The sequence below is a fragment of the Pan paniscus genome, chromosome 2, assembly GCF_029289425.2.
Source record: "Pan paniscus chromosome 2, NHGRI_mPanPan1-v2.0_pri, whole genome shotgun sequence".
NCBI lineage: Eukaryota > Metazoa > Chordata > Mammalia > Primates > Hominidae > Pan > Pan paniscus.
The window spans coordinates 40,207,857-40,220,579 of record NC_085926.1 but is presented as its reverse complement, the minus strand read 5'-3'; the positions used below and the strand labels follow the sequence as shown (position 1 = coordinate 40,220,579).

The following is a 12,723-nucleotide window of genomic DNA, read 5'->3' as shown; positions in this document are numbered from 1 at the left end:
GGAAAGATGATTCTGATGCACTCTCATGTTGGGATACTGGCTTTACTGCATAAAGCCACCAGGCAGAGGCTCTTGGCTTCTGTTAATATTTTCATATATTCATTTATTTTAGGTTAGTGGAAGGTTCGTATTCATATTTGGGGATGACAGGGGTCAGTGTCTGGCTTGAGTGCTCTGGGCATGCCAGCCTTAGAGATGCAACAACCTCCACTGAGCCTGCAAAAGACTGAGAGAGTCACTGCTTCCTGCTCAGCTACACAATCCCCCTGGAGGTTGACAGGGGCTTCTCCATTGATGTCCAGGTTTACCTCTAGGGTCTAACTCAGGGTTCTCAGCCTCACCACTATTGACATTTCAGGTTAATCTTCGTTGTAGGGGGCTGCTATGGTTTGAATGTCTCCCAAAGTTCATGTGTTAGAAACTTAATCCCCAGTGCAATAGTATTGAAAGGTGAGAACTTTAAGAGCGTTTAGGTCATGAGGGTTCTGCCCTTATGAATGGATTAACATTGTTATCATAGGAGTTGGTTCATTATTGTAAGAGTGGGTTTGTTATAAACGTGAGTTTGGCTTTCTCTTGCTCTCTCTCATGCATGCTTTCTTACCCTTCTGCCTTCTGCCATGGGATGACACAGCAAGAAGGCCCTTGCTAGATGCAGGCCCTTTGACCTTAGACTTCCCAGTTTCCAGAACTATAGGAAATACAGTTTTTTCTTTGTAAATCACCCACCCAGTCTGTGTTATTCTGTTATAGCAACATGAAATGGACTAAGACAGGGGCTGTCCTATGCATTGTAGGATGTTTAGCAGTATCCCTGTTTTCTGCCTACTAGATGCCACTGGCAGCACACCCTTAGTTGTTACAATCAAAAATGTCTCCAGACATTGTCAAATATTCCCTGAGGGGCAAAAATCACACTGTACCTCCCTTTGAGAACTGCTGGTCTTACTTGGGTGACCACTTGATTGGGTGACCACTTGAGTGGAGGTAGTCACTGGGAAATTCTGTTGTCTGGACAACTTGCAATGGAGGGGAGAGCAGTATAACTGGAAGGAAGGTATTGAATCTTGGCCCCTCCAGTTACTAGCCACATGACTTCTTTCCCTATCCCCTACTCACTCCTAGTCTCCCTTAACCAAAAAATTGCACACACACAATCTTTATTTTCATAAATGACTTTTACTTATCATTTCTCTTGACAGTAATTCTTGGCAATGTGCATATAACATGAAGGGAAGCATAACTTTCAGAAGTCATCAAAGATATTATCCTGTTGTCCTCATTTTCTTAAACCATTAAAATATTTTCATTTATAAAAATTAATCTAAATATAAATATTGACACTAAAGATCAAAATCACTTGATGACAAAATAATTCTTCTGGAACTATAACATATGCTTATGGTTTTTAATAGTAAATTAAATCTTTGCACTTATTTGGCACAAGGAAACCTTTATAAAAGTTCAGATGCCACACAGCAGGCTGCTGCTGCTGCTTTTTTGTTGTTTTTTGTTTGCAAGGCTTACACAGTACACATTTTTGTCAAAGAAAACTGAATATTTTTAACACTGTAACACAACAATAGTTGCTTTTCATGCCTCTTAAAGAAAACATTCTATTTGGAAGTCAAATCTTTTTTGTTGTGTTTTTAAAATTTGTTTTTGTTTGTTTGTTTTGCTTTGAATCACACCAACAGAACAAAAAGCCAAAGATTTACTTATTTCAAAGGAGTCATTTCTGTTAGATGACACATAACACAGCATCAGCAAGGAGTACTGGAAGATTAATGTAGACCCCCATCAGGAGTGGATCATAGCACACAAGTCAGCAGAAAATCAGATCTGGAAATGCACATAGCAGCAAAATAACATAGAGGTTGAAAACAACAGAGTTAGGCTTTTGTGATGCATTCCAATCATAATTAGCATAAAGGTGTGGCTTTGGCAAATTAATCTCTCTGGCCTTCAGTTATTAAATCTGAAATATGGGAAAACCTATTGAATAAGGTTGCCATAAGGATTCAAATGAGAAGACCATTGCCTCCTTCAGAGTAGGCACTTTACACATATTCATCATAACTATTCTCTTGCCTCCTTTCTTTTACCTTCTTCCTAAGATTCAGACTATATCAGGAACAAACATAAAAGAAGGTTGTTAATGCCCAATTAATTGAGTGAAATTTCAGTTCCATTATCTCTTATAAACACTCTAAATAGTCATATATTTGATACGGGTTCAAAGAAACCACAGACATGGAGTTAGAGTCGATTCTTGTGTCCATTAAATGCAGTTTGTCCTTGAATTTTTTATACCTATAAATTTTCTAAGGCTATTCCCTAATCATTTTTATCTTTAAGGTCATTTTACTACTTTGCTGAATATTTATTGGGAAGTAAATTTGGAGTACAAAAATTTTCTCATGTGGTTTTTCTCTGCGATAATTCATTTACCTAAACTTTGTTTAGATGTGATCATTGCTAAACCACATCATGTTGACTCTGGACAGTGCCCTAAAGTTGAGCCAATGATGGTCTTTCTCAAGACCCTTTCCCCTTCAGATTTGGGCAACTGTCAGTAAGCCCATGGAAGAACCCTAAATTCTTAATGAGACATTGTTTCAGATAGCCCTGGGCATGGCATGAGTGAGTCAGAACTTCTCATCCTGTGGCTTGTGATTGCAAAGCGATGAGAATGACTGGTAGTGTGGTAGGCTAAGCTTTTAGCAGGAAGGAGGTGGCTGAAGGGAGACCTGCAGTCTTGATGGTTGAGCAATCCCCAAATTAGACTGTCCCTAGTGCTCACTGCAGGGACTTGCTTTTCCCTTAGGATTTGCAAGACAAAGATGCTTGTGAGAGATTAATAAGCATTAATGATGTATTAAATAATAATTCCCACCTTCCTCCCTCCACCTCCCTCCAGCAGTTTTCCTTTGGAAAAATTGTTGACATGGAATACTAGCTGAATCAAATGTATTTAAAAAAAGATATTAAAGTCAACATACAGTAGCAAAGCAAACAGGGAAAATATGTATCTTAAACATGGAGCGCTGCTGTTGGAAGCCAGTGTCTTCATTTTCTGTCTTGGATTCCCCTGGGAGCCTAAGGCAGAGAGTGGGCAAGACCGCAGTGCTGAAGTCTGAGACGGCTTTCTGGATGAGGTATCAGGACAGCCCTGTGCAATGGTGCACTGTGGCCTCCCCAGGCCTTCTCCTCAGGTGGAAATACATACAGTACTCGATGGCTGTTGGGTCAAGGCACTGTCGTGTACGGCCGGAGGCAGTGGGTCACTGGCAGTGGAATTCCATGGTGTCAGTACATCACAGCTGACTCCAGAGCAGGCTCCTGAGGTGAGACATTGAACACACTCCCATCAGCCACTTGGGAAGAGTGAGAAGAAGCAATGAAAAATAATGTTTACTGCTTTTTAATATCAAAAGCTATTCATGCTTATTGACCAGTTAGATGTTTCACAACATTTAGAAACTGTTGTCATTTTTAAATGCATGCTTCTTAATCCACCCGAAATTAATTTTGGTATTTGGAATAAGGTAATGATCGAATGTGCTTTCTTTCCCACTACCATCCCAATGTCCAGTATTCCAAGCACAGTGTTCTTGTTTGTTTAATAATCCATACCTTCTTTACTAGTTTCTAAATCTTTTATAAAGATAATATAACACATTCTCATATGTGGTTGTATCTATTTCTGGGCTATTTCATTAATGATCAGTTTCATTTCAGCTTTTAATTTGTCTTAAAATCTGGGAGGAAAATCTTTGTAATTTTGCAAAGTGCTTTTGTCTATTCTTTCTGATTTATTATTATATGAACTTTAATTCAAGGAAAATTTCACCGAGTTTTTTATGAAAATTGGATTAAGCTACAAATTAATTTGGGAAGAAATGACTTTTCTTATTGAACTGTTGATGTGATTTATTAAAATCCACTTATGCCTAGTGTTCCATTATTGGAATGCTAAGCATGTGAGAGTTATTTATATCCTACTGCTCAAGGTCATCACCAAGGTCTGATTTTTCACTCATGCAAAAATTCAAAAAACTGCAATTTCCAGCATAAATGGGATTGATATCACAGTATTTAAGCTATCCTTGCATTCCCACAAAACCTACCTGTTATTTATTTTTTCATTCATTCTTAGAGACAGGGTCTCACTCTGTTGCTCAGGCTGGAGTGCAGTGGTGCAATCATAGCTCACTGCAACCTCAAACTTCTGGGCTTAGGGGATCCCCGCCTTAGCCTTTCCAGTAGCTGGGACTACAGGCATATGCCACCATGACTGGCTAACTTTTTATTTTTTGTAAAGACAGGTCTCACTATGTTGCCCAGGCTGGTCTTGAACTCCTGGCCTCAAGTGATCCTCCCACTTTGGTCTCCCAAAGTGCTGGAATTATAGGTGTGAGCCACCTTGCTTGGCCTACTGTAATTTATTACTGAATGCACTTTTCTTTAATTGGCTAATATTTTATTTCATATTCTTCATCTCTGAAGAAGTACAACTGGTGTAACGATTTTTGTGTGTCTGTATGTGCCTGTGTGTGATGGGCACAGAACATGTATACATGCTTACTAGCCACGGAGCAGGCTTTCATGATTGAGGTTATGATAGCTTCACAACATGAATCTTTTAGTTTTCAATATTTTGATGACCTGGAATATTTTATATGGTATGGGAATTGTTCCTTAAAAAAAAAATCAGCAAAATCATTTGGCCACAGAATGTTTTTGAAAGGTTTAATAAATTTTAAGTTTCTTTTTATTTCTTAAGTTAGTTTTTGCTATTTTTCTGATTTGATTCTGATTTGACTAGTACTGATTCTAAATTTATCAGAATAGTTTTACATCACATTGTATATATAAAAAATTGACATCCTTTTATATAATCTTGTTTTCAGTTTATGTGACTTACAAAATTTTTTTTTTTTCAAATAATCAACTTCTAGATGTAGATGTAGAGAGATCATTTCTATAATTTCTGGTCTTAATTAAATGTTTTTTGGGTTTATTTTTGATGTTGGGAATTTTCTTTAACAAGGAACAAAATATTTAATATTATAAATTTGACGCAGTGTAGTTTTATATGTATCCTATTTGCTTTGATATATGTAATGTTTTCATTTTGTAAGTGCCCTGTGGATTTTTCTAATTCAGTAGTTATTTTGAAGTGTGTGTGTTGCATGTGTATGTGTATGGACAGTTGTGTATATGAGTACAAGTGCTTTTTAACTTCTAAGTAGGGTTTCTGTTTTTTAACTTTTGTTCTGATTTTCTAGATTGGCCCTGTCCAACATGGTGGCCACTAGCTACATGTGGCTATTTACATTCAGATTAACTAAAATTTAAAAATCAGTTCCCTCAATGCAGTAGCCACATTTCAAGTGCTCAATAGCCACACGTGGCTAGTGGCCACTGTACTAGTCACTGCAGATATAGACCATTACCCTCATTACACAAAGTTCTATTAGACAGCACTGCCCTAGATTATGTTTGGCATTGTTATCATAGAGGGTTTGTTTACTTTTTGGAATTTATTGAGGTATTCTTTGTGATTTGGTATAAAGTCAATTTTTATAAACGGTCCATTGATGCCTGGAAAGACAGTGAATGATCTATAAAGCATAAAGTTAGATAAACATCTTAATTAAAGCTTAACAGTTACACTATTCTCTAATTTGTATTTATTTATGGGTTATTTGGGCTGTCAAAGGCCGACAAGGGAGTTTTAAAGTCACCAACCGTTGCACCATAAATTGTGTTGCTCTATTATCTGCCAAATCAAGAAAGGCTCATGACTTAACTACTTTATTTTATCAAAATTTAAACATCTTTCCTCCTTGTTTTCTCTCAATGCTTTTTATCTGGAATTCTCCTTTCTTTGAAAGTAATTATTTCTTATTTCTGCCCTATTTTGCTTTTATTTGTTTAGTAAATATTGTCTGTTCTTTCTTTCGTTTTTAACCTTTCTGTGTTACTTTAAGGTAATTTATTTTTATTTTATTTAAAAAACATATTGAGGTGAAAGCCACATAACATAAAATAAACCATTTAACATAAAATAAACCATTCTAAAGTGAACAATTTGGTGGCATTTAGTATGTTCACGAGGTTGTACAACTACCACCTTTATCTAGTTTCAATAAATTTCTGTCACTGTAAAGTAAAACCCCTTACTCATTAAGGAGTTTCTTCCTGTTCCCCCTTCCCACAACCTCTGGCAGCCACCAATTCATGTCCTGTCTCTATGAAAGACAATTTATTTTTAACTTTCTTATTTATAACCAGTTCCTTCCCTGACACTAGTGGTCTGCCCTTTTAGTGTGATAATGCATCTTTTTCCGCTCTGTGAAATAATGGTCAGAAGCAAGGGAATTAGACTTTAAAAGGTCAGGGTTAATGGCTGACCAATGAAGAGAAGGCAGTGAGTAGAGCTATTGCCATGTAATGCCTGAGAGTAACTTTTATTTCAAAAGGATGTATCCACCATTATGCCATTACGTGGTGCTTCTATCCTCATGAGACAGGGACAATGACAGGGAGGAAGGGAGGAATGGGTGAAGGATAAAAGGTAACAAAATAAATTTGTCCTTGTTTTAGTCTTGTCATCTCAGACATGATCTGCCCTCCGCTTAACTGGTATCACTGAGGCAGCTTAGTTAGATGATAATTTTCTATGTAAGCAGCATCAAGCATTTGCCAACATTTTGACATGTATGTTGGTTTTGTGAAAGGAAAATAAATGTGGGGGGGGGGTTCCCAAATTGCTAAGCTAAAGGGAAAAGTCAAGCTGAGAACTGGGTCATGCAAGCCTGCCTCTCCTTTCGGTTCCTAAATAAGATGGCTACAAGATGAAAAGCTATATGCCTCCCCCATATTTTGCCCACATGGAAATTCCTAGTGAGCTCCAAGATCTGTACCCTAAGGTGTTTCTGTTAAAATTTCACCATAGCAATGCAAATTGATAGCTTATCTTTACAGGTGCAGTCACCCCGCCCCCACCCCCACCAGACACAAATGCATATCTGATTGTTCTCCTGCCCCACTTTTTCTATATTATCTGCTGTAAAAATGCAGATTCCCTGCATTATTCCTCTGCCCCATTTGTCTGTGTCACCTGATGTAAAAAAAAATGCAGATTCACTGAGCCAGACAAAGGCATGAATGACTATTTTTCCCTACCCTCCTCTTACATGAAAATTGTGTACTTCTCAATAGCCTGCCCTTTCCCTTTTAAATTTGGAGCCCTCAAAATCACCTTCGGAGAAAGGCATAGACCTGTCTCCTGTGTGCACATCCTTAACTTTGGCAAATAAACCTCATAAAATGATAGGGACTTGTCTCGTTATTTTTCTCGATTGACAGTTTTTAAGCAAAAGAGCCAACAGTCCTTTCTGTATAATTTCTAGAGTTCATGCAAATTATTTACTGTCTCTTCCTTTGCTACATTTAGGAGTAGCTGCTGACTTTTTTCAGGAACACAGCATTAATGGCTAATGAAAAATTTAAGGAAGAGTGAATATGGACTGAAAACAGAATAAAAATTGTTACACCTCAACCAGACCTTAATCTTCCATTTACATATTTTCATTTCTCTTATATCAAACCTGCTTCCTCCAAGGAGCTAGAGATACAGTTGAGAGGATATACCCACATATTAAAGAGGTATATAGCAGGTAGGATGTTACTCACTTAGTTGTAGAACCCCCGTCCCTACTGCTAAATGAACCCTTAATAGCGGCTACACCGTTAGGATGTCCTGATCCAACATTGAGGTTGTAAACTCTATTGTCAATATGGATTCTAGAATGGGATTGCGCTGCTATCCCTAAGGTAACTTATTCCGTTGATCAAATTATTGGGTCAATGTGTATTAACTCACTAAGACTAGTGCGATCTTAGTTTAGGTTGTTTGTTTGGAGGTTGAATTATGCTCCAAGTTCACCCCTACCAAATTTTTTAATGCAGGGATAGTAGGCTAGGGCCTGTAGGCTTGTTTGAGTTTTTATTTGCATTAATGAATTAAAGCTCCATAGGGTTTTCTCGTCTTATTTGTTTATATCCGCCTCTTCATGAATAGGTCAATTTCACTGATTAAAAGTAAGAGACAGCTGAACCTTCATATGGCCATTCATACAAGTCCCTATTTAGGGAACAAGTGATTATGCTACCTTTGCATGGTCAGGATACCGCGGCTGTTGAACATATGTCACTGGGCAGGCAGTGACTCTAATACTGGTAATGCTAGAGGTGATGTTTTTGGTAAACAAGCGGGGTAAGATTTGCTGAATTCCTTTTACTTTTTGTAATCTCTCCTTAGAGCATACCTGTGTTGGGTTAACAGTGTAAATAATAGGGTGCTTCTTATATCGGTTATTAATATTAGGCTGTTAACTGTCAGTGGGTTATTCTGGTCTGATGTAAGCTTATGCAATGGAGAATGTCTTCATGTTACTTACATTAACATTATTGCTTCTATAAAGTAATAGATTAGTCCAATGTGATGTTAGGAGTTCAGTAGACTGATTAGAATTTAAGATAGTTAGCTGTTGAGCTTAAACGCTTTCTTAATCGGTGGCTGCTTTTGGGCCAACTATGGTGGTAATATTTTTTACTCTCTGTAGGAAGGTTGTTTCCTAGGGTCTAAAGAGCTGTCCCTCTTTAGACTAACAGTTAAACTTACAGGGAGATTAAGTAATTCTGTGGGCAAGTTTAAAGCTGAACTAAGATTCTATCTTGGACAACCAGCTATCAACAGTCTTGGTAGGCTTGTGACCGCTACTCATGCATCTTCCCACTATTTTGCCACATAGGTGAGTGTGCTCTTTCAGCTGTTCTTGAGTAGTTCATCTGGTTTCGGGGGACTTGGCTAAAGTTCTCTGTGTATAGTTATTTCTAGTTAATACATTATGCAGAAGGTATAAGGGCTTGTCTTTGCTTTTTAGTGCTTGATACAGTTCTTTCATATTTCCCTTACGGTGCTATGTCTATTGTGCCAGGGTAAAAATTTCTATCGCCTATACTTTTGTCTAAGGTAAATGGTTTAAGATAGTTGATAATATTTTTAGCAAGGTTTGGGGCCAGAGTTGGCTCAAAGTGATTAGGTCATGATGAAATCTTCCGGGTGTAAGCCGGATGCTTTGGGTTAAGCTACATTTTGGTATGTTCAAGTGCAATTTCCAGTACACTTACCATGTTACGACTTATTTCCTCTATACTTGCGTAGAAAGTTATTAGTAATAGTGATTTCTAGAGTAACAGTTGAGGAGGGTGACCGGCGGTGTGTGTGTGCTTCATGGCCTTATTCAACCAAGCACTCTGCTCTTGGTTTACTGCTAAATGCACCCCCCAGTCAAATCCAACAGACCATAAGACCACGGAGGAAGGATACTTTTTGGGGGTTCTGATGCGGGAGCTACAGAAGGAAAGGCTGCAGAGTGGAGGTACCATCAACAGTGAAAGCGTTGAACATTAAGACAGAGATGATATTTACCATCAAATCCTTGGTGGTGCCTTTCCTTTCCTTAGTCCTGTTTGTTGAGGAGCCTTGGAGAATGAAGTTGTGGTTAAATGTTTTAATGGTAGTCACTGAAGATGTCTCAATTTTTTCAGCTAAAAGGAAATAAATGGGAAAAAATGTTACCCAGAAGATGGACTGATTGTTAAGGAAAAAAGGTGGCCAGATTACTCAGACTTTTGTTCTAGACTTGGAATCTCATTCCTGTACTGTGTTTGATTGACTATGGGATCTTTTTGTTTTGTGTTTATTTTTATGATGGACAAATAAGTTAGGGCATCGTTGATAGCTTTCTGTGGAACAATAGCTCAGAGATAACCCAGTACAGTTCATAAATACTTATGTGCAGTCCTGAAATAGAAAAGGTTCTAAAACTTGCAAATTTTTACAACTTTGGAGCCAAAAGAATCTGATTATAAAACCTGAACTGACATGAGGCCATTTAATGTCCTTGTCCATCTCATGGAGTGCAAATGTTTTTGTGCTCTGCTGTAAGGATATTCATGTGTTTGTTTGATTTTCAGATGCTGCCTAGATGCCATGGGGGGTGTAAAGAAATATACAACACATGTACTATATTACCTTTCTAACGCCCAAGAAATTATGAAGCACACAGGGACCCAAGGGTTTCAAATAAAGGACTGTGAATCTGTGATAAATTTTAACTGCATACAGTTTTGTAGATTATAAACATTCAATAAATGTTTGTTAAATGATCAATAGCAGAACCAAGGCCCAAATGCACATTTTTGGACTTTCTACTCCTCTAATTTGTAAATCTAAACTTCTAGTTTGGTATCACCCTTTTGTGGCTTCTGAACCTGGGGCATTTGTTGAAAATGTCCATTAGATAAAGGCGACATGACTAGCATTGCCAGATCCTTTCTAGATTGGACACTGTGGCAGATACTTTTGGTGTTCTGTTCACTTCTCTTTGACAGTCACCATTCCAGCATATTCCAACAGATCCTACAGCAAGTACCACCACTCTGTCTTGGCTCATGCATGGGGCAGGTCAGAAGTACCAGGGAGTTAATGCCTCTAGAAGTAACTCTCAGCCAGAGATGGATGGGAGTTTTAGAACAAATATCCCATCTCCCTGCCCTTTGGGCAGAAAACTCTGAGGTGCAGCCAACATTGTCTCCCAGAGGTCACCAGGAGGACTTAGCCTTATTTGCCCAAAGAAATAACTCCTAATTCAAGTACCCTGTATTGATTGACTTAATTTCTTTCTCTGAATCATTTATCTTCTTCTCTAGCAGTGCACCTTCCAAACAAGCTACTTTCACTCCTATCCTTGTCCCAGGGTTTGCTTCTGGGGGGACCCAAATCAAGATAGACAAGAGCAATTCTGTGTGAGAATGCTCCATTAGATCTAATTCTCAAACTCAGGTCTCTGTGTTACCCAAAGTAAATGATTCAGGCTTAATTTTTGGGTAGCTTTGTGGTTTTAATTTAGCATACCTTTCACCGGTGGAGCAGGCAGTTTCCTCCTTTGCTGCCTTGATGTATCTATGGTTTGTACCTACAAACAGAACACAATGAGCAATATACCTTTGCAGAGCCAAAGATATTTTATCTTCTAAATTTTCCAAGCCATGTAACATTCCAACAGAGGGAGAAAGGGACAAACACACCTGGGTCCTTTGCTTCTGATCCCGTCTTCTTGTGAAGCGCACACATGGTGCTATGTTTAATCCTGCAATGGTCAGGGCTGAAATCCGGCTCTCAATATCCGAAATCTTAAAGCAACAGAAAGACAAGATTGGCAGGGAGAAAATACGGAAGGGGAAAATATTTCTTAAAAGTGTTAAGAATTTATAAAGACAAATCTGTTTTGATGTATGCTCATTCATTCATTCATTCAACTTCTACCAAACACTTCTCTATCTATCTAGTGTGTAGCAAGAAAATAAAACACAGGCCTTTCTTTATAAGTTTAAATTTCTAGTTTGTTAGCTCTAGAGCATGTCAACAATCCTGTCAGAGTATGCCTGGGGATAAATGAAAGCCTGGGGACACGATGGGGACCCTGGCCCAGGGCCACCTGGCTCAGCATGGGGGTGAGGAGTGGTCAGGGAAGTCATAGGATTTATATGTCCTGTTATAGTCATTTATATGTCCTGCTTTCTTCTTCCATAACTTCATGAATCCAAAACCACAGCACCAGGTTTTAGAAGGGAGGCCTAGTGGGCCCTGGTTCAAGTCCATCTCCTCCATTAAGAAGCCAACCAGCCTTGAGAAACTCTCTCCCCTCTCTGGGCATCATTTTCCTAATTTGTAACATGGGAAGGTCAAGAGAGAGCTCAGATTTTCTTTCAGCAGAGTCTGAATGCAGAAATGGAAAGTAAGAACCCACTTAGTGCCCAGAGAGAACCCTGGTCCTCCCCTGTCTCCAGAAATGAAGATATTGTCCCTGCTCTTAGAAAAGGGCATTATCATGTGCCAGGAACCATGCTAAGTGTTTTAAATAATTCTATGAAGTAAGTACCATTATCTTGGTTTCACAGATAAGGAAACTGGCTCAAAGGGACAAGTGATACACCCATCATCTCACAGCCAATCTGGGCAGTGCATGGAATTCATGTCAGTGGCCATGCTCTTGTCACATTGCCACAGTCTGAGAGGATGTGCCAACACCCAGCATGGGGGACGCTGGAAAAGGCAGGGAAAGGCTAGCAGAGTCAAGGGAAGAGGTCAAGATTCTGCTGAGATGGTACATTCTGAGTGTTGTTAGGGAATCAGACAATAAGCTGATGGTAGACCCTAGCCAATGTGTGTGTGTGCTCCACACATGAGGTCTCCATTGCCTCTCAGCCCTCCACAATTCTGTGCTACTCAAGACAAATTTGAATTCTGCTGTCACTTACTGAGGGCTTCTTTGAACAAAGTCTACTGTGATAGGAGCTATAGGAGGTACACAGAAAGACTGAAGGGTCAGCAAATTTGGAAGATGCATCCCCTACCCCTGAGGGGTGGCAGTCATGGTCAGAAAAGGAGGAGGAGGTAGGTGAAGGCCAAGTCTGTGGCAGCTGGTAAGAGAATTACAAGCTACCCAGTAGCCAGCCCCAGAAGGCGCCACTTGAGTCCTTCCCTTCCTGGTCCCCAGATGCCTTTCTGTTCTTAATCTTCAAATTTCACATTAAGAACTGCATTCTTTTGGTTTATGAACCAATAAATTACACAAGCCTCTG

At 39.0% G+C, this 12,723-nt stretch overlaps 1 protein-coding gene across 5 annotated transcripts in view; it reads right to left on the bottom strand.

Moving 5' to 3' along the window:
• Positions 1–1,159: 1,159 nt before the first annotated feature.
• MYRIP (myosin VIIA and Rab interacting protein) overlaps positions 1,160–12,723 on the bottom strand; it is a 448,068-nt gene continuing 436,504 nt past the window's right edge. For all 5 annotated transcript variants that reach the window (XM_063602745.1, XM_063602744.1, XM_034956167.4 and 2 more), the window contains 4 exons: positions 11,167–11,271; positions 10,994–11,054; positions 9,506–9,624; positions 1,160–3,342 (listed from right to left, as the gene is read on the bottom strand). In XM_063602745.1, the coding sequence (XP_063458815.1) occupies positions 3,310–3,342; positions 9,506–9,624; positions 10,994–11,054; positions 11,167–11,271 (318 nt within the window). In that variant the 3' untranslated portion in view covers positions 1,160–3,309. The remainder of the gene's footprint in view (positions 3,343–9,505; positions 9,625–10,993; positions 11,055–11,166; positions 11,272–12,723) is intronic.